Consider the following 21044-nt stretch of genomic DNA (forward strand, 5'->3'; position numbering starts at 1 on the left):
GAATGGGCCTACGTTGAGTGAGGAATGAAGCTTTCGATGCATCGAGACTTGGGAGTGAGGGAGAAAGCTATGCGGTGGCGGTGGCGGTGGGAGAGCAGCGCGCGGGCGGGCGAACCTAGTAGAGGTAGACGGGAAACGGAGAGACATGTGAAGCCGTGCTCCTACACGGCCGGTGCGCTCGGCCGGGATGGTACCCTCTGGGACGGGGAGGCGACGCTGACGCTGCCGTTACCGCCGCCGCTTCTCCAGTATGATTTCGTCCTTCTATCGTGATGCTGTCTACTCGACCCGGGCCAGTATCCATCTTTCAAACCGGCGACCAGATCTCTCAGCCGTACCCATTTCATTTCCAAGTTGGCAGCCCATCTAGGCTCTCACGCAGAGTTTGAAAAGGTCAACGGTATCAGAGGTATTGAGGGACGCGTCGGTAGTCTCCGGGGTTCTCGGGTGTCCGGAGGAGCGAATTGGCCGGGCGATGGGGTGTGATTTCTTCAAATGCTTGCCAGCGTCGGAAGCGAGGCTTACCTGAGGGCATTTTGAGCTGCAGGGAAATTGTAAGCATAGGTGACTGCAGTTGTCGTCTTGACAGCGAAGTGCAAAGTAGTTGATCAGCTCATCAGCTGCCCGCAAAAGTATCAGGAACTCACCCATCGGAGTCACCGCCGCTTACTTCGATGAAGCATCAGACGAGGAACGCGTGGAAGGTAACGTACGGTAGCCGATAGTGAGCGGGGCCCTGGCGCGAGAGCTTCGGAACCGAGGAGACATCGCAACGAAATAGGTCACCTTGAGCTTCCTTGCGTCCCTTCCCCGTAGGTGACCAAGAAAGCCTGTGTCCGTCGTTGTGAGATTCCTAGGACAGCATGGACCCCTCCCTTGGCGACGATGCGGCGGTGCTCACGGAGCTGATTCCGATGACCCTCCTGACACATACCACTATGCTGTGAAACCCCTTTCCCCCGTCTGTGTGAGAACCGCGACGGTGGTTTCCGTCGCTGCCAAATGGACTCTCGACCTTTCATTATGAGACCTCGAATATGGCCCTTCTTTACGAATCTCACGAGGCGGGAGACGGAAGCAGATAAACCAGAAAAAGACGAGGAAATTTCCTCTATTCCAACAAGATCCTGAAATTCCACTGGGGTATTATAAAGCAAAAACGACCATAACCATGCCAAACGCCAAATCATGTTCATTGCATTTGCAATCCAAGCCGAAATTCCTCATCTCCCGTGTATCCTAGCCATCTTGATGCCAATTGCAATTGCTTCTCTCGGTATGGCATGTAGGGGAGGGTGAGCTGTCACATAGCTACCAGAAGTTCCGGGCTTTCTCTTGCTTCTTTAAATGTAGTTCTCGGGCCCTGAGGCAAGTGTCGCGCAGACTCTCAAAAGGGATCTCAACCTGCACAATTCTGGGTGAATTCAGTTAGCAAAGCCTGCAGGATGAAACACATAGGGACAGAGCCAGTGCAGAGACATGACGTACTCGTCTCCATGGCCCTCAAACGGAATGGGGCGCTTCAGCCGGGCTGGCACGTGAGCATCGACGGAGAGAAAGTCGGAGGCAAACAGGCGGAGAGGGCCAGGGTTTGGGGAAGCGGCATCGTGATCGTGCTCGGCGGCGGCGGTGGCATCAGCAAAATCGAACAGCGTGAGGCTCTGGACCTCGTGCAGAACCGGTCGGCCGGCGGCTGTCATTTCCGTTGCAAACAGGTGGACACGGATGGACGAGATGTTGGGGTATTGGATGTCGAGGATAAGGACCGTCCGGACGTGGGCGTTGGTGTGCTCCACGTACAGCTCGGCCTTTTTCATGGCGTCCTTGAGCGACTGGCTGTAGGAGATTTCGACAACGAAAGGAGGAATAGGGGAGGCGGCCTCATTATCGATGAACTGGTTGTCGGGATCCTTCCTGAGCTTGTTGGGAACGACGATTCTGACGGCATTGTCGCTCCAGACTTGTCGAAGACGTCTGGAGAGGATATGAAGGGATTCGTTCTGCTCGTTCTGCTCGTTCTGCTCGTTCTGCTCGTTCTGCTCGTTCTGCTCGTTCTGCTCGTTCTGCTCGTTCTGGTTCTCGGTGCCGGCGTCGTTGTCGTGGCCCAATTGAGGCCCGTATGCGGTAGCAGGAGCAGCGGCAGCAGCAGCAGTGACGGCGTCAGCGAGCTTCTCAATAGCGCTCTCGAGGAGGATTCCAATAGCACGGTTACACTGGCTGTGTATGGTGGTCTCGACCATCATGATATGGGCGGACTGGGTGACAAAGTCGTAGGAGAAGCGGGCGACGCGGATATGGGCGAGGAGTAGTTCGAGGCGACCGAGGGCATCGGGGGCGAGGTGAAAGGAGGCAGAAGGCGGTAAAGACGAGGAAGGAGCAGAGGTCTGCAGGAGATAGAGATATTCGAGGTCGGCTTGGAGGTTCTCGGGGGTATCAAGCCGAGGGGTTTCGCCAATGGACTTGGTCTGGTCATGTTTGGAAGGAGACAACGGCGACTGTGACTGCAACTGTGAGCGCGCAGGAGACGACAACAGTGATTTCGCAGTTTGGTGGGCGCTTTCACGGACCATTTCTGTGATCTCTCTGTCTGCTTTGTTGATTTCCTTCTTCTTACCATCCACAAAACCGGGCGCGCCTGTGAAGAATTGCATGGTGGCCATTGTGCAATGCAATTGAGGCTAGGACTGGCAGGAGGTAGAGAAAAAGAGGGAAAAAAGAAGGTCAGAGGCTTGGTGAGGCGAATGTGCCTGATTTGGGGGTTGTTGTTTTTTTTCGTGGTCGTTGTTGTGGTTGTTGTGGGAAAGAAAAGAATTTAGATGTTTTGGTGGTGTTGTTGAGAAGTTGAGGTGGAGGATGCAAAGTGTAAGGTGGAGGTGGAAGGTGGAGTTAGAAGGTACCTTGAACAGAGTTCCAGCACTGCTACGTACTGGAAAATCAGCACGTGCCTCAGCGAATCGGCATGTACCTTCGACAACTACACTGCCTACCTTATGAGATGGGAACATCCCCACAACCGTTGTGATTGCCTATGGTATGGGTATCTGAAAGGTGACGACTGAAGACTTGCGTTTTGTAGGTCGTTTATAGGTCGTTTTGTATTATTTTGTGATAATATGTAGCAGCCCCTGCTGACAAATGGTCTGCAGGGTAGTTGTCACGCGTGGCACTACACTTGGTACTTTAGGATCCACTGGGTGATGGCAACCCTCGAAATGGTTCAACTTCAAGTCAGCCCACCACCATCCTGCGCAGACTTCTACCTGTAACCACGCGCGCAGCGAGGTGAATAGTACGGGCGTACCCTACCGGCACCTGGTTGCATGTAATGAAGCCGAATGCTGGATATCTGGTAGCAAGGGAATGCATCCAACTGTAGGCGAACACTAATCCCAGGATGTGTATGTAGAGGCATTCATTGATCCTAGGACAGTATGCAGGACACACACTAGAATCCTGGGGCCTGTTTACAGATGACCACTAAATCCCAGGATTTGGCTTTGGGTTTCTTCGCTAAGTCCCGGGGACTGATTCCCAGGACTGATGACCAGGCGTTGCCACCAATCCTAGGATGGTAGGCAGGGCATGCACCACAATCCTCCTAGGACCGGTTTCCGGGTGTGCAGTTTATGTCCACTGATTCCTGGGATCGGTCTGTGGTGTGCCAGGCGTCATCCTGGCACCCGCGTGTGGGCTGTCACTTAGGCCCTGCGCCTTGAAGGCAGTGTCAGCGTCGTACGACGACGACTGTGGCGCCTAGAACGTTATTGGCCAGGACGCATGCCTCTACATTTCCGTTCTTATTCGCTAGTGCATCACGGTGCGTAATTCACTTCTTTTCACTCGCGCTTGTCGCAGTCATGTAAATGTCGATAACAGTGGCCCTGTTCCATAACCCAGTTTTCTGCAAAGATGCCTGGCTTACCCTGCCCACCCTGCTCACCCCGCTCACTGTAGCATGAGGCTAGGCTCGCCCTGTAAAAGCGGCGACCGATTTGAAGACACTTGGGCGCGGTATTGGCACGCGGCATACACGGCAATATATCATTTGACAGAGACATACTGGAAAAGGCTGGCATAGGCAACGCTCCCTCATCATTTGTCCCTTTCGAGTGCGGCCTTATTTCCTCCATGGAAGTCGAGTCGAACGACAAGATCTGGGCCATTTGTCGCTATACGCAGCTAGGCAATACTTTCCACCACTCATCATTTGTTGAAGGCCATAGTGTCTGGTCTCCAATGCGGCTTCTTTGGGATGGCGCGAACTCCTGGAGGGATCCTCATAGCCCTAATATGACAGACGGCAGCTTTTACGGAGAGACCGAAACTCTTAATCTTACTACTACAACCTCTGACCACTGGGCCAACATAACATTTCGTGGCCTGGCTGCGGACGACGGCACAAAACTCTGGGAGATGCTTTTCCAAATGACGGCATGCTTCACACCCTTGCTGTGAGTCGAAGTAAACAAACCCCATACGATTCTAACGATAGCGCAGGTCTTCATACGGCAATGAAAGTGTATACTACAACATATCCGCTGAAAGCTTAACCACGAACTTAGAGCCGTCGACTTGGTGGGAGAGAGAAGACCAGTCGTATGACATGAGCTTTGTTCATGCGCAACTCGGCGTTATGCCGCTTCCCATCTCGCTGAAAGAGCGCCAAGTGATGTCTCTCAGCCCAGAGATCACTCAACCCTCCGCGGCCGGAGTCGGAATCATGAACGAGGCTACGGGACTCTTCCACATGATAGAAAACTTGCCCGGTCGAGATATAGCCTTCTGCTTGTTTTGCAGGGCAGCAGATTCGAGCGACATGGGTGTAGACATATTCTACACGACTTTGTTCACCCAAGCCATGATATCCCCGGGCTCGCCAGCCAAGGCGCTGCAGGCTGTGCGTTTCGCCAGGGCGCGCGAGGGGTACTATACTTTGATGGAAGCGTTTTCCCCAGTTGGAACTGCGAGCGTTACGTTTTTGGAGGCGGCTCCGGTGCCGGTGCGTGGTAGGGGGTATTGGTCGGTGGTGGGAGTCCTCGGTGTATTTGTCGCAACTTTCGGCGTCGTCGGCCGGCGCTTCCGCTCCACGCACAACAGCCTCCCGGAGAACGCCTGGCACACCATCGCTCAGCTGTCAGAGAGCCCCGAGATCTCCCAGATACTACGGCGAAGCACGTTGGCGACTGATGAGGCGGTCGAACATCTCATCGACGGGACTCAGCCTCCATTCGGATCTGCTGGACAGATCGGGAGTTTTAAAGCCGCCAGCCGGAAGTTATGGGATGAGATTGTGGCCGTGATCAAATCCCGACGTCGAACCGACAAGCCCCGGTTCATGGTTCGCGATGGGGTGTTTGTGCGTGCTTCTGGGGCGGAGAAAGAGGCGGACTTGGAGAGTATGGAGCTGCGTCTTCGTTCGACAACGATGAACACGAGTTCTCAGGATTGCTGACGAGTTGATGACAACAGAGTAGATTCTGGGTCGTGCTATCAATCAGTAGGGCTGTGTCAAGCCAGTTGTGCAGATGGTTTACTCGTGTTGGGGACGGCCATTGGTTGACACCTTTGAAGAATGCTGGCTGTCATATTTTCACCTTGAGTGACAACGCATCGATCACAACCATGGAGATGACGCTGAGTCTGGTTTGTTATAGAAAATACTCCTCCGCTATGTTCATAATGCGAATTTTCATTATGACCTTTGGAATTCTGAGCATATCCTCTTATTCAACGCAGTATAGTCTACCTGGGGAATGATGGTATACTATCTCAGATATCAAAGCCAGAAAGCCCAGAAATTTCCTTCGTTCTCCACGAATATATGCCGACCTCTGACAACTCAGCCAATAGTGTCATCCGCTGAACCGAACCTTTTATCGTTACTCGTGATCGGGATGAGAAATCACAAGATGTTGTTTGTTGCGGGGTCTCCATGAAGGCTTCAGGTTTGGAGAAGCAACCACGACTGAATACAGCCGACGGCCTGCGCCGTTGTCTAACAGCATCAGACACAACGGCTTAAGGCTGTGAAGTGACTGCAAGCCTGTTGCCTGCCACGTTTTCGGACAGAACGAGGGCTGTAAAGGTGCACATGGTCTGTTGGCTCGGGCGGTTGGGGTCAGGTCTTTATGTGTCGTCGGCTATCAGAGCTCCTGGGCATCCTTGAGAACTTCAAAAGCCATCATCCAGTCACTCTGCGAAGGCTGGCTTAGCCTTGTTGGGTTTGAGGGTGAGAGAAAACCTGTGTTGGGCGTTGGGCGTGAAGAAGACATAGAAAAGATGTAGATTACTCGCGATTTCTCGAATCGCCTCCATTTTTATCGGGATGCGCGCGAATGTAAAAGGAGACGGTAACTGGACTGTGTCATTGATGAAAAGTTCATTCGAGATTCCCGCGCATGTGCGAAGTAAATATCCCATGACCAGGCTAGTGCGTCTAGACAAACGTAAAATGATATCAAGAGTCCGCCGAGAGCCCGAATCGAGATCGAGGCTGCCCAAATCCCGTAACGCCAGACCAAGAAGAAGTAACCACACCTGCAACGCGGCAAAAGATTTCGCTCTCAGAACTTCCCTTACTTCATGCTCAACCCGCCAAACACCCGATCGAGCTCCGCGCCCTGGTCATTAGCCGGCATCTCGCTGGCCCCAGCCTGCTCCGCCGCCATGGTCTGCGCGTCCTGCTCCTCGCCGCCGGGCCTTTCCGGCTGCAGGATCCGCGCATCGCTATCCAACCACCCCGGCGCGACCCTCCTCTTCTCGGCGAGCTCCCTCGCCTGGATGCGGTCCTCGAGCTCGCGCAGGTCGCGCTCGGCGTCCTCCTGCATCTTGGTGATATGGGCCTGCAGCGCGCGGCACGAGGCGATGATGTCGTCCGGGTGCGCGGCGTGGCCGGACTGCGAGACGACGTATTTGGGCTTCTCGGGCGGGGGTCCGCCGGCGCCGCTGCCGTCGTCGGTCACGGCCGCGGGGACGCCGGTCGCGGAGGGCGGGAGGGCCGAGGGCATCGCCTTGTAGTTGTAGGAGAGGGTCGTTGCTGTCGGGAGGTTGATGAAGGGGGAGACTGTGAGGGGGACCTGCTCGAGGAGCGGGTGGGAGCCTGTGAGAAGTATGTTAAACTCGGAGGTTGAGGTTTATGGACGGATGGATGGGTTGGCTTACGATTGCTGTACATGATGGGCGAGCTGGCCTTGAGGCAGAGCAGTCAGTGAGGATCGAATGGGAGTGTGATTTCCGTTGGCAGACGGATCAGCTCAGGTAGAGGCGCATGGGGTCTGCTTGCAGCGGTCGACTGCCTGAGACTCGTCGAGAAGTCCGTGGGTGGTTGCAAGTTGCGGATGCGGTTGCTTGTCGTCCCCGCGACGGAATGAGCAGGGTACTGCATACGTGATTACCTCAACCTCAAGGTCACAGGTGGGTGATTACGACGGGCGGTGGGGCGGTCGGTGTGGAGAGCTCAGACCCCTCCGAGCGGGATCTGAGTACGTACCTCTTTTCTTCACCGCCTTCCCTCTTTCCTCCATCTTCTCCCGATTACATCATCTTGGTTCATCACGTGGCGATAGCGATAAGAGCTGGAGGAAGGAAGCTTTCCCCCCACCATGAAGGGTCTCACAGCAGCGCCAAAGCAGAGTCCGTTCAAGGATCTCTTAAACATCATCAACATGTTGCCGACGACAATCCGCTCTCCACCCGCTGTGGCGGACTACACTCCGATCGAAGAGCATCAGGCTCAGACTCCCGAGACGTTTTTTGGAGGAAAGCCCGTGCTGCACTACCAGCTCGACGGTGCAAAAGCATGGATTCCTGCGTCGCAGAAGGGTAGCTTGGCTGTTTTCCCTGCCGATATCTCGACGACTGCGACCGCGCCTGAGGGTGCCACGCTGAGAGACTCCAACGAGGAGCTCGCCGAGCAACAGGTCTCCGTCTTTGTGAACTCGGAGTACGTTTCTATCTGACGACTGTCGTCCAATGGCTGAGGCTGACTGTTGCGCAGGAACTTCACCATCTTTTCCGCCGCCGCCGTCGCAGGCGTCGCGATCCCGTACCCCTCCATCTCGATCCACGCAGTCAAGCAAGTCGGCTCCATTTCCGAGACGACGCCCCTCCAAGCCATCTGGATGCAGCTGCAGCTCGCCGACGGCGGCGACGGCGACGACGACTACAACACCATCGACCTCACCATCGTCCCCGCGGTGACGGACGGCGCGCAGGCCGACGTGCAGAAGTTCTACGACGCCATCTCGGCGTGCTCGGATCTGCACCCGGACCCCGTCGACGAGGACGAGGAGGACGACGACTGCGGGCGCATCATCTTCGAGAACGACCACGAGCCAGTCGAAGGATACTCTGGCGTGCTGCACGGCGCCGCCGACGGCGGTCTGCCGCCTGCTTTCCCCGGTAGCGGCGGGTGGATCACGGCGGAGAATGTGCACTTGCACTTCGACGCGGACGGAAACTGGATCGGCGGACAGGATGGCGAGGAGGGTGGTGAGCTTGGAGAGGGCGCGGGTAGGGTTCGCGGCCACGAGGAGGTCAATGGTGCGGAGGTAAACGGGCACGATGACCCGGAGAACAAGCGCCCGCGCGTGGATGAGCAGTAAAGAAGTTGAAGGAGGGGGCTGATGAGGCACGACATGATACCACAGTTGGGATGGATTAAGTGAGTCAAGCGAGGTAGGAAACCGTCTTTCGCGTTTGAAAAACTCCCGTGTGGATGATTTGACGATTTCGATTTGACTTCAAATTTAGGGACTGTGATATCTGTGCTCTGCTAATGTCGAACTAGGTATAATGACATCGACGCCATAGATCCCAATAACACGCTTCCCCAAGTTGTAAACCCAGCAATCCCAACGAATGATTCCAAAAGACAAAGGAAACTACCATAGCTCTCAAATCCTCAGGGGCGAACTATTCCTATTCGTCCCCGTCGCAAGTCCTTCCGACACCTTCCTAGGCGAAACCTCCTTGTGTGTCTCCAGACCAGCCAGCTTACCAAGAGCCTCCCTCTGATGCCTGGCCTTCTCCATCTTTCTCTCCTCCCCGTCAACGATCTTTCCCAGTTCAAACTTATCACTCGTCCTCCGCGTAGGACTCTCCATCATCCCGGTACTCGCCCGCGGACCTCCCCTCCCAGCACTCCTCGGCGTCGGATTCAGCGGCCTCGGCCCTCTGATCATCTGACTTCCCGTGTCCTCCTCGTTCTCCTTCTCCTCCACCGCCGCCTTGAGTCCTTCCAGTCTACCCGCCGTCCCAGGCCGCCCCTTGATCACAGCAATCGAGTTCCTGGCGCCCTTGATGGTGTTCCTCTTCGCCTTCGGACTCATTCCCAGCGAGAGGTAGTTCTGCCGCCCGATCTTGCTGACTCGCGAGTTACTCCTGTCCGGGCTGAAACCGCCGCCTCGCATATTCGGCAGCGTAGGACTATCCGGGTCCGAGACGGACGACGCCCCGCTCAGCGTGCTCATCTGGCTGTTCATCCTCCGCAGCTGCGCCACCGTCGACTGCAGCCCCATCACCGCGAAGTCCCGCCGGAACGAGTCGTTCCGCCTCGGCGAGCCGGTCGGCTTGAGCACGATCGACGGACACTCGGTATCCGGGACCATCCGGTCGGCCCGGTTGTCCCTCGGATTCGCCGGCTGCCGCGACATCGCACGCTCGCGGATCGGGCTCGCCATCCCACGGCGCTTATACCGTCCCAAAGTCGGCGATCCGCGCCGCAGCTCGCCGAGGAGTTCTGGGTTCGGGGCGGGTCTGCGCGGCGGCGAACCGGAGGGCGAGCTCTCGCGGGGATTCCGAACGGCGCGGAGCGCGGGGGAGATGTTGCCGCCCCTCGTGATCGACACGGCGCCCGCGGGGCTGCCCATCGCCATCGCCTCGCGGTTCGGCGAGGTATGTCCGGGCTGGAGGTTGAGCGGGGGCGGGAAGATGGGCTTCTGGCCGAACGTCGATCTGTTGTTCGGCATCTCGGGGCGGCGGCGGTTGTGGCTGTTGTCTTCGGGCGACGTCCCCGGGCTGGCTTTCATGCTGACGACGCTGGTGCTGGAGACGAGGAAGACGGGTTTCATCGACGCCACGCTTTTCGGGCGGATGGATTCCGGCGTCGCGGCGAGGTCGGGGGTGTGCGTCATGATGGACAGCCGCGTCGGGCTCCGGTCCGCCGTGCTGCTCCGCTTGATAACGTCCAGCGGACGCGGGACGGGCGAGTTGCTGGCGGATCTGGAGGGGAAGGGGGCCTCGATCACGGGCGTATCCTCCGGCGGCGAGATGCGGCGGAGCGGGGGAGGCAGGCTTGACGCCTGGCGCTTGGGACTCCTCGGCGGCACGACCGGTGGTGTGACGAAAGGATCGCAGATTTGCGTGTCGATGATGAGGCCCTTTGGTTTTCGTCCCCGAACGATGCCGCCCCCTCCCTTTCCTCCGGTCTTGCTGTCGTCTTCCGGCTCGTTGACGCTGTACAAAGTCGAAAGCGACGAGGAGGCGTTGCTTCCGATGGATTTCATCGACGTGCATCTCTCCTCGGGCTTGTCCCCGTTTCCGGGGGAATCATTATCGGACCGCCGACTCGGACTCGACAGCCCCGTCGGCAGCACATGCTCGATCTCGGGCGTCGTCTCCCCGAACAGGCTGTCCGCGTCCGAGACCGCCGAGGACTGCGAGGTATTGCGGCGGTGGCCGGGGTGGACAGGCGTCTGCACCAGGACCGGTACGATCATCCTCTTGGACGGGCTCGGCGTGCGGGTGCGGTTCTGGGCGGTGGGGTCGAGCGCCTGTCCGACGTGGGTTATCACCGCGTTCTTCACCGGCGAGCCGTACTTCACAGGTGACTGAGACCTCGTCGGCGATCGTGACGGTCTGACCGGGGACCCGCCCTTCGTCGGTGAGCCCATCTTTACCGGAGAGCCGATTCTGACGGGCGAATGAGACTTCGTTGGCGACCCCCTCGGCGTCCTCATACTCGACCCCGCAGACGCAGAGTTCGCCCTCTGCCGCGTGGCCGGCCGACTGTTACTCGGCGTGCCGTTCTGCAACCTCTCCTCCGTCGACCTCAGGATCTCGGCGAGGTCCGACTCCGTGGTCTTGTGCCGCAGCCTCTGCATCGGCACCGGCATCGGAACGGGCCTCGGACCCTGCGGACTAGGCGGGGGAACGCCGCCCCTTGCCGCGGCGGCCAGCTTCTCCGCCAGTTCATACGACGCCGTTCTCGGGAGCGGGGGGAGACCGGAACGTGACGGCGGTAGACTCACCGGCCGGGGTTGCTGGATATACTGCTGCTGCTGCTGCTCACCCCCGAACCTACCACCACCACCACCACTGCCGCCGCCATCAGCAAACGCCTCCTCCACCTTATAATCCGAGAAATCCGGCAACGTCGGCGTCCTGAGGATGAAACTATCCCGAATACTCAACCTCCTCTCATCCCTCAGCACCCTCGGCCCGTGAATCGCGTCCTCGTCGATCCAGCTCATATTCCTCCTCAAATACCCGCCCCTCTGCTGCCCACCGCCGACCTCCCAACCAGACCTTCCAAACACGTTAAACGTCTTACTCCGCGGCAGCCCCATGATCGACGCGAGCGACCGGTGCGGCTGCTTCTCCCGCGTCTCGATCACGTCCATGTACGTCCTGGGCCTCGCCTTGGTCAGGCGTCGGGGCCGCGGGCTCGGCGTGCGCGGGGAGTACCCCCCGGCGCCGCTTTCCGAGCCACATCCTCCCCCGCCGCCCTCCTCGGAGCGTGGGGAGCACTGTTGGGCGGCCAGGCGTGCTTGTTCGCGGCGGTGGCGCCGGCCCGCGAGGGCGATGAGGAGGAAGGCGAGGCAGATGAAGAGGAGGACGCCGCCGCCTATTGCGATCGCGAGGAGGAGCGGGAGGGTCATGCCGCCGCTTCCGCTCGTGCTCGGGGTCGTTGTGCCTGGCAGGTCTTCGCGGGGGAGTAGGAGGGTCGACATTGTTGGGTATGCCGTCGTGGTGGTGAGTGTGAGAGGGGTTTTGTTACGCCTCTTGGCGAGGGGATCGTGGGAGGGTCGAGCAGGCAGGATCGAGGGCGATGGTGATGCCGTGGAGGTGAATTCTCATGGTGCGGAGGCTCTTGTCGTTTCGTTTCCTCCGTCACTCTTTCTTGAACTTTGTTCACACAGACGCCTCTCTCTACCGTTGGATATTCCTATCAAGATCGGAAAGGAACAGACAGAAAGAGATACTCAGGGCGAGAAAGCCATCAAGTTGAGATTGGCAAATTGAGTAAACAAGCCTCAAGAATGAAACGAAGAATCCAAAAACTTCCCGACCCAAAACCTCAAGAAAAACAGAAGACGAAAAGGAAAAAAAGGTCTCGCCCCCCACGGAAAACAAAAAGGATGGCTGGAATACATGTTCATGTTCCAAAACACCTAATCAATCAATCACCCAACCGCCGTCCTCTCACAACATGACGCTCCGGCCGTGGTTTGTTTGTGGTTGGCTTCTTCTCTTGGGTAGGTCTCAGTCTCGGTCTAATCAGAAACCCGCCCCCAGTGGAATGCGTATCCAGTGCGTCGTCCCGGGGAATGCATTCCAATAGAGGGATGGGAGACAGACAGACAGACAGACAGACAGACAGATAGCACAACACAGAAGAGAGAGAAAAAAAAGGAAAAGGCTGCCCCCCTTCCCCAGCGCAAGAACATTCCTTGGGGGAGTCAGCCGGAGGAAGTAGGGAACGTGATGTAATATGACATTCGCGGCCCGGGCTGGGTGGCGTCGGGCCCGGCTGGGAATAGCCTCACGGGGTTCGTGCGTGCGCGGCATGCGGATGTCATTTGTGTGAGATGAGCTGGCATATCGCACGAAGTAAACAAGCAAACCCGTTTTGGTGCAATGGCTGTGATTGGGGAGGCGAGTATTTATTATCTTGTTGTTTGGTTCTCGAATTGGGCCAGGTAAGATGTCGATTTTCCCTCTGTTCATGTTTTATCATGCATCATCACATGGCCCCCCTTGCATCAACCCAAGATAGACACCGTGAAATCCCTCCACGTGAGACCCTCCACCCGCACAACTAAGCAGCCCTCTTAACACACTTGACCTCGTTGATCCTCAGCGCCGCCGTGTCGTGACTCTCCACCTCCACCGTGACCTCGTCCTCGAACACCCCCAAGTCCTCCCCGGTCCACATGTCGTGCACGACGTACCTCTTCCCGGCCTCCAGCCCCGGCACCTCCCCGAAGACGACCGTCTTCTCCTCCGTCCCAGCGAGCGTGTTCAGCACGAAGACGTGCGTCCCCCGCACGCTCGCCCCGGCCCAGAACTCGGCCGGGTGCGTCTGGTTCCACGCCCCGTCCGGGTTCACGCCCCACTTGTACGGCTGCGCGGCCGCCCCGTGCTCCGGGTCCTGGTTGAATTTTACCAACTCCTCGTTGGTCAGGATCGCCAGGATCTCGGGCGCGATGCCCTCCAGCTTCGTCCCGATGATCAGCGGCGACTTGAGCGCCGCCCAGAAGGCAAAGTGACTCCGGCTCTCGCTGAGCGTCAGGTTCCCGTTGCCCACCTCCAGCATGTCCCAGTCGCCGTGGCCCCAGAAGGTGTTCACCGCCGGCGCGGACCAGAAGGCCGCGTGGTTCAAAATCGGCATCAGGCCCCAGGACCACTGGTGCTGGCCGAGCCACTCCGGGTAGATGTCCCCCCACATGCGCCAGGAGTGGCCGGTCTCGGCGCCCCAGGCCTCGACGTGGGCGTGGCCCCAGGCGCAGAGGGAGTACTGGATGGTGCGGTTTTGGAGGAGGAGGGCGTCGCGCATGCGGCGGTAGCGCTCGGCCGTGACGGAGGCGGACCAGTCGTAGCCGGCGGGCGCGGGCTTGCCGGTCTTGGAGTTGACGGGGTCGCCGTTGTCTTGGTTCTCGTTGGGGGGCCCGCCGAGCCAGAGTTCCGGGACGTATTTCCAGTCGTCGAACCATTCCTTGGGGACGTTGCAGTTGTCGTATTTCAGGTCTGGGTAGCTGTCAGAGAGTGGAGAACACAAGGGATGAAGATGTGAGGAGGGATGATGTGTGTTTGAGGGTGAGACTTTGCGGGGGAGGGCAGAGGGAGAGGTGTGAAGTGAGCTGACGTAGGGAGATGCTTTGAAGGGAAGCCGAAATGAAACGGAGAGAGGAAGAACGTACAGTCGATACCCCATTTCGCAAACGTCGCGGCGTCGATTTCCTCATAGCCGAGTGATCCCTCGTAACCACCACACGTGGACGTTCCTGTAAGGAGTCTCGTCAGTAACAGCCCCAAACACTAACCAACTCATCATTCCCACGACACGCCTCACATACCCATCCGCAACCCATCACCCAGTACGAAGAAGAGGACTACTCACCCGCATCACTATAAATTCCAACCTTCAACCCCATCCCATGCACCCGATCCACCAGATGCTTCATCCCGAGCGGGAACTTCTTCTCATCCACCACGATCTCCCCCGTCACGTTATCCCTTCTCAGCTCCTTGTCGCTCCAGCAATCATCAATATTCACGTACTCGTACCCGAGATCCTTGAGCCCCAGATCCACCATGAGCTGCGCGACGCCCACGAAGACGGTCTCGTTGATGTCGCACCCGAACTCGTTCCACGAACTCCACCCGAGCGCCGGGAGACGTCCGGTGCGCCCGTCCGGGCTTACCAGGGCCGAGACGGTGGCCGGGGCGGCGAGGGCGGTGAGGAGGTGGAGGGGGCGCATTGTGAGGAGGGTCTGAGGAGACGTGAGGTTAATAGAGATGGTCCGGTTGGGGATGCGCGGCGGCCGGTGGGATGGGGGGCGCGGATGGATGTTGATATAAACATCGTGGGAAGCACACGGATATGCAAGCAAGCCCCCTCAGTAGCATCAAACCCAAGAAAACAAGAAAATGCAACATACCCCAAACCCATCCCCCTCCCAATCCCTTACCCTCATCACCACCACCATCCCCGCAATGAACAAAAGCGAAGCGATGGCCAAGCAGATGTGTCGAGCCATGTCTGCGGTGGGTGACCAGGATGGAGTGGACGAACACCAGTTCCTCCTCAACCGGGGGTGGGGATTCCAGAAGCTCAAAGATCTTTGATGAGGGGGCCTCGAACGCGAGGGGTACGTTCGTCCGATGAGGAGAAGGACACCAGAATAACCGTCAATTGTTGGCGGGAAAGGCCCAACGTCGCAGTCCCCAAGGAGAAATGCGACGCCATGAGCTCACAACCCCGAACGCGCGGAGGATCGCCGTCCGTGGAAAGATGGAGTCGTGAGGGGTAGCTCGCTAGCTGTGCTGCATGTCATTCACCACCTCACCTTATTCCAACTCCGCCTTCATCTTCCCTATGACACCGGTCCAACGGGCGACGAACAGCGGGGAACGTTGAGAAAAACCGACATGCTCGCTTCCCATGGCGTCGGGAATGGCGCCGTGTGATTCGATCATAGAGACGCGACTTATGCACGTCAAACTGCGTGGCCGTTGGGCGCGAATCCGGATGCGGTCTAGATCGAGGACATCGCCGCCTGGCGGAAGAGCGGCGGCGGGGTGAACGTGTGAAATGCTTGGCTTGACGACGTCGCTTGTCGGAACGGCGGGAGCGGAGGAATCGACGTGCGGGGAACCCGGGGCTATTTTGACGTCGGATCACGAGATTGATCACCTGAGACTACATGTACGGAATGTTTTGAAGGGGTCGACGGGCACATCAGGGAGGACGGAGATTGAGGATGGGTATAACTTCAACAGACATTGAGCAAGAGGTATCTCTCAAAACATAAAACGCCTACGACATGGACCGAGTCGAAAAAAAAGTAAGACCAAAGACCGCCCCTACAACCCTACGACGACGACGACCCCAACTACGATCAGCTCACGCAGAGTTCCACCGAAAAAACAAAACATGCAAGAAGAAGTTGATGATTTGCCGCCTAATGATCACCATATCTCATGACGCAGGCCATGCCCCGTACCTTGCTAACTACCTCAAAAAACTTGTGTCTGCTCAGAATGTCCAGACAACAGCAAAAGGTCTCCATGAGCAAGATGGGGGAAAACCAATGGGAAGCCAAATCATTTCTGTGGAACGTCCACTCCTAAAGAAAAGGACCATGCATCCTGATGCTCGTCCTGAACAAACGACAACCCCCCATATCCGAATTTTCGCAAGCCATGTCCGAAATGGAGAAGCAACTCCGTGAAAATTGAGAAAACACGCGGGGCCACTTAGATGTGGTGGCGACGGTGGTGGTGGAGGTGACGCGCGCGCAGGGCGGCGGGCGTCGCAGACGCAGTGACGGTGAGAGTCGAGGTGATGTCCTCGTACTCGGTCACGTAGACGATCTCCTCCTCCCAGTAGATGATCGACACGGTGTGGCCGTTCGTGATGGTCTGAGTGGACACGAACTCGGGAGCCGAAGTGGGAGCCGCAGTGATGGACTCGAAGATCGGGGTGGGAGTCTGCTCGGGAGTCGAGACCTCGGGAGCCTGAGAAGAGGCAGCCTCGGCACTGACAGGGGCGGACGAGGTGGTGCCGTAGCCAGCCTTGCCGCTCTCGTGGAAGACCTCACCAGGGAGAGGGTTGCCAGTGGCAGTCTTGCCAGGCTTGTAGGACAGGCTGGGGATGGTGAGGGTAGGGAGGACAATGGTGGAGCTGGCAGAAGCAGAAACGTCGCCGCCCTCGGAGGAGCCGTCAGCATAGGTGATGGCGACGTTACCGGGGAGGATGTTGTCGGGGCCGGTGACGTTCTCCTTGGAGAGGATGGTGGGCACGTTCATGGAGCACTGCTTGACATCGGACTCGCTCTGGAGAGTGAAGAGGGGGCAGTCGTCGATCTTGCCGGAGGGGTTGGTGCAGGTGTTGACGGCACTCTGGAGGAACTCCTCATCCCAACCGGACATGAAGTCGCCGTGGTAGCCGAAGCCGAGGGTGTCACCGTTGGCGATGACGAAGCGGCCGGTACGCTGCTTGAAGGCGGCGGTGTTCCAGATGGTCTCGTACAGGAGGTTGGGAGTGGAGGTCTCGAAACCCTCGGGGCAAGTGCCGTCGATGACGAGGTCAGGGTAGGCCATGTGAGACTTGTGGTCGTCCGAGTCGAGGTCCTTGCCGTTCCAGCAAGAGGGGAACATCATCTCGAAGCGAACGCCATCGGCGCAGTTGGCATCGAGGTACGACTTGTCAGGGAGGTAGTGACGGTACAGGGTACCCTCAGGGGCGCGGGCGTAGTTCAGGCAGTTGAAGCCGACGGCGCGCTGCTCGAGGACGGACTGCTTGGTCTGGCCGAGAAGAGACCAGACGGACTTCTCGGGGTCAGGCTTGGAGGCATCGCCGGCAGTGTAGTTGCGGCGGAACGTGTCGCCGGCAACCATGCGGAAGCCAGGGGGGAATGCCTTGATATCCTTTCCATTAAGAAGGTAGTACCTGTCAAGTCAGCACGGGACATGGACGAGAGATGGACAGATGACTTACGCAAGCATTCCTCCGACCTGCTCGACGACCTCGAACTCTCCAGTGGTGGTGTCCTGGAAGTAGAGAGCAGGGGTCCAGTAGGCGGACTTGTCCTCCTTGACACGGCACGAAGTGCAGTCAGCAGCGACCAGGTCACTAAAGGTGGCGCTGGGCGAGATTCCTGGGATGGTGTTAGTCTCCCAGTGTCATTCGAAAGTCGGGAAACAAGAACATACCGTTGGATCCGTGGATGGCGTGGACGTGAGTAGCGGGCTCGCCAGGCGACATGAGAGGGTCAACACGGGCCAAACCAACTCGGCCCTGGCACTCCATGCGCCAGAAGGCATCGGCGGTGGCAAAGAAGCCAGCGGCGGCAACGAAGACGTTGCGGGTCTTCATCGTGACGCGCATGATGAAGGTGAGAAGCGGTTGTTTGTCGAGGACAAGAGTTGAAGATTCAGGGTAGGGAGAAAAGGGGATCGGTAAGAAATGATACGAAAGATGGGTATCAGAGTAAGGTATACGACTTGAAGAGAAGAGAGAGTCGTTGAGGTCCGAAAGGAGTGTAGGCGACGAGACAAGAGAATTGCCGGTTGGAAAGACCCGAATCAAATCGCTACCTGAGCAACCAAACAGTCCCTAATCAATAGAGAGGATATTGAATGAGGGAGCAGAAGATGGTTCCAAAGCCCAGTTGGAAGAGGAGAGAACGATTCTCGGGGAGTCTTTGGTTGACTTGCGCGCGCAAACGATACTTGGTGATCTTTCGGCCAGGTTTGTTGTGGTGTTTTGTATTTTTGGGTGGTGAACGCGGGAGAGAAGTCGAGGCACGTAGAGTAGGCGGAGGACGTTTGTTGTCAGTCACCAGGCAGGCGCGAGGTGGTGAGGTGGTGAGGGCAAGAGAAACGGTCCTTAAGCGAGGGCGCTAGCGGGAGGGGTAAAAAGGCGGTTTTTTTGTGGTTGAGGTGGTGGTGGTGAGGTTGATGATGGAAGGAGGCAGGAGCGATGTCGTTGACCGAGCCTTCCCTTTTTGGAATTTCCACAACAGGTCTAAGCAGCGCTGTTTGTCCTTTGATACGGAGTCGAATCTTCTAGAGAACCGACTTTTGAGAGGATTTTAGCAACTGGAAATATTTCCTGGCGTTTGACGTCCTGGTAACCTTTCAATAGTATTATTGGAAGGCGCAGTTGATGTTGAGGTGAGGGCCGTGATGGGTGACCTCGAGATCGTCCAATGAGAGGCCGTGATTCACTGGGACCTGGAGATGGCGACCTTTGGATTTCGTCTTGCAGCAATACAACCCAAAAATGAGATTCCGGCGTCCGATGTCCAGCACTGGCAGATTCCTAAGTTCAGGTCGGCGCGAGGTGAAGCTGTCGCTTTTCGGTGAGGCGGAGTGAGATGGGGTTGGATACGGTACGGGTTGTCGTCGGAAACGCTACGGAGCTGCGAGTTCGGTTCGGTGAATCCTCCTCTTCTACGATTTTACGTCTGATACGAGTAGACTTTACGCAACGGTGGCGGAGTTGACGTCGGGAGCTTTGTATGCGACGGCGTTGCGATCTGACGATGTCGATGTCGTGTAAGACGAGGGTCTGGCGATAGTCCTAGAACCGGAGGCTGGAAAAAAAAACCAAGAGATAATACCACGCAGAGGCAGTCTTTGAGTTTGTCGATCAGCGCCTGCTGTCCTTCAAAATACCAAGTCGAGTCAAGAAACGAATGCGATCAACACACACATAAACGGGGGTCCAAGAGAAATGAACGTGCAGGAACCTGCGAGGAGGAAGCCAAGGCGAAGGAACGGGATCCGCGAGTCGGGGATTTTTTTTTCGGAGGGTGAGAAAAAAGGAATGGCTGATGGTGTGCGACGAAGGTGGAAGAGCAGGGCCGCCACGAGATCAAAAAAAAAATGAGCGTATGTGAGTGAGAGCGAGCGAGAGAGTGACAGTCAGAGACCCCGTGAAGGTGACGGAAAAAGAAGGAGGGGGATGGAAGGAGGGGAGGATGAGGGACAGGAATGAGGGTGATGCAGAAGAAGAAGACCGGGAGAGAAGGACTTAGGTAGGAAACAGACGTTCGGAGAGAAGGTGGAGAGACATGGCTTGAGGATATGGGCAATTCGCATTCTGTTCGATGGATGGCAAGGGCACATGGTCACATCCATCCGTCCATCAGCAAGTCGTGGATGAGGTGAGGAGAGGAGAGGAGGGGGCCGGGGGTGTACGGATGGATCCATTATGGGGAGGTGAGGACGGTGCAGCGGTGCAGCGGTGCAGCGGTGCCGCCTTCCCACGCCCCTTGAGTGCCGGGGCCATTTCCTCACCAAGGGGAAGGGCAGAAAAAATAAAAAAGACATGTCAGGGGGTATGAATATTCGTATCTACACACCCTCCAAAAACCCTTCCTTCAACAACCACACACGGCACACAATAGCATCGTCAGCCATCTGCCATCCCCATTTTCACCCCCATTCCCAACACTAGCCACCGAAAGGAATGCGCGACGGGAGGAAGGCGGGAGAGAGCCTTCGCTTCGATTCGATGAATGTTGGTCGGTTTGACCAGTTTGGTTTGGTTTGTCTGATTCCGTGGCTATTCCCAGACTTCCTCCCAGGATCATGGCAGACAAATGGCGCATTTTCGCTCTCTCTCCCACTCAATGCTCGTCTTTTCTTCGCCTGCGACGGGGATCTGGGATTCAGGATGGATCTGACTGTCATTTAATCAACCTCCCCGACCATCTGCTGACCCGTTCACTGGCGATCTCTGGAGGTGGCCAACTCACCAACTCGTTGCTTCTCTTGCCTCTGTTTGATCAGTGAACATCACCTTGGCGTCGAGTCTTTCTCGGTGACAGTGACAGCGACCTGTGTCCGACCTGCAGCGACTGCTACGCTGGGCCGTCACGCCGCGCTGTCTGCCCGCGGCATCTTGCGGCGATATGCCCCAGGGCAGCGGTCGGGCGAACAGTGTGGGAGGGATCGCTCTCGATGTGGGTTGGAATAGATTAAGGTACTGCTTCAAGGGGCCGGGCCAGCGCGACGGAACCAGGATCCTGCTGGCTGTGCCACCGGGACCGGCATGGTACGAGCCCGCATGTACCTTCAGCACGCATCACAACGGCATCTCATTGATGAGGTCCCCAAGTCCCTTGGTCCCCTCGGAGGCTTGCCGCTGGGCCCCCCTTTCGATTGTGGGCGATGAATGTCACCTGCTACGCCTAACGCCAAACGCCAGACGACGGCGCACACGGACGTCGACGAGAGGCGACTAAAATGTGGAGGAGATAAGACGCCAGGTCAGGCGAGGGACGAAGCGAGAGGCAAAAAATTAAGCAAAAGGAACTGCCCGGCCGAGAGACACAGAGAGCATTCGCAGTTCGTACGCGTAGTACGGGCATGGCAGATTGTGCGCTGTGGTGTATCCGTAAGGCCAGGCCGGCAATGCGAGATGAGATGGACGAGATGAGATGAGATGTGAGGTGAGGCGGGTGCGTGATGACGATGCGCCAGATGAGATGAGATGAGGGACTATCAGAATCGATGAGCTGCTGCAAAGAAATGATGAGACGGTCCAGTACGATATGTCGGGTAGCCGGCGCCGTTTGCTGGCCACAGCT

At 57.3% G+C, this 21044-nt stretch overlaps 7 protein-coding genes across 7 annotated transcripts; 2 read left to right on the forward strand and 5 right to left on the reverse strand.

Moving 5' to 3' along the window:
• Positions 1 to 1424: 1424 nt before the first annotated feature.
• On the reverse strand, positions 1425 to 2660 carry CkaCkLH20_05246 (uncharacterized protein; the record flags this gene model as incomplete). Its single annotated transcript, XM_038887965.1, has 1 exon — positions 1425 to 2660. The coding sequence occupies one exon, from the start codon at positions 2658 to 2660 to the stop codon at positions 1425 to 1427; it is 1236 nt and encodes a 411-aa protein (XP_038746441.1).
• A 1630-nt stretch (positions 2661 to 4290) lies between these two features.
• On the forward strand, positions 4291 to 5452 carry CkaCkLH20_05247 (uncharacterized protein; the record flags this gene model as incomplete). The annotated part of the gene is made up of 2 exons (XM_038887966.1): positions 4291 to 4451; positions 4498 to 5452. 2 exons carry the CDS (start codon positions 4291 to 4293, stop codon positions 5450 to 5452), a joined length of 1116 nt encoding a protein of 371 aa, XP_038746442.1.
• Positions 5453 to 6575: 1123 nt separating this feature from the next.
• CkaCkLH20_05248 (uncharacterized protein) lies at positions 6576 to 7204 on the reverse strand (the record flags this gene model as incomplete). The annotated part of the gene is made up of 2 exons (XM_038887967.1): positions 6576 to 7099; positions 7162 to 7204. 2 exons carry the CDS (start codon positions 7202 to 7204, stop codon positions 6576 to 6578), a joined length of 567 nt encoding a protein of 188 aa, XP_038746443.1.
• Positions 7205 to 7664: 460 nt separating this feature from the next.
• On the forward strand, positions 7665 to 8603 carry CkaCkLH20_05249 (fpd1 benzoylformate decarboxylase; the record flags this gene model as incomplete). The annotated part of the gene is made up of 2 exons (XM_038887968.1): positions 7665 to 7942; positions 7997 to 8603. 2 exons carry the CDS (start codon positions 7665 to 7667, stop codon positions 8601 to 8603), a joined length of 885 nt encoding a protein of 294 aa, XP_038746444.1.
• A 291-nt stretch (positions 8604 to 8894) lies between these two features.
• CkaCkLH20_05250 (alpha-galactosidase) lies at positions 8895 to 11951 on the reverse strand (the record flags this gene model as incomplete). The annotated part of the gene is made up of 1 exon (XM_038887969.1): positions 8895 to 11951. One exon carries the CDS (start codon positions 11949 to 11951, stop codon positions 8895 to 8897), a length of 3057 nt encoding a protein of 1018 aa, XP_038746445.1.
• A 1088-nt stretch (positions 11952 to 13039) lies between these two features.
• Positions 13040 to 14702, reverse strand: CkaCkLH20_05251 (alpha-galactosidase; the record flags this gene model as incomplete). Its single annotated transcript, XM_038887970.1, has 3 exons — positions 13040 to 13968; positions 14142 to 14225; positions 14342 to 14702. The coding sequence occupies 3 exons, from the start codon at positions 14700 to 14702 to the stop codon at positions 13040 to 13042; spliced, it is 1374 nt and encodes a 457-aa protein (XP_038746446.1).
• A 1498-nt stretch (positions 14703 to 16200) lies between these two features.
• Positions 16201 to 17833, reverse strand: CkaCkLH20_05252 (uncharacterized protein; the record flags this gene model as incomplete). The annotated part of the gene is made up of 3 exons (XM_038887971.1): positions 16201 to 17395; positions 17444 to 17603; positions 17659 to 17833. The coding sequence occupies 3 exons, from the start codon at positions 17831 to 17833 to the stop codon at positions 16201 to 16203; spliced, it is 1530 nt and encodes a 509-aa protein (XP_038746447.1).
• Positions 17834 to 21044: the final 3211 nt, after the last annotated feature.

The sequence above is a fragment of the Colletotrichum karsti genome (assembly GCF_011947395.1).
Source record: "Colletotrichum karsti strain CkLH20 chromosome Unknown Scaffold15, whole genome shotgun sequence".
Taxonomy (NCBI): domain Eukaryota; kingdom Fungi; phylum Ascomycota; class Sordariomycetes; order Glomerellales; family Glomerellaceae; genus Colletotrichum; species Colletotrichum karsti.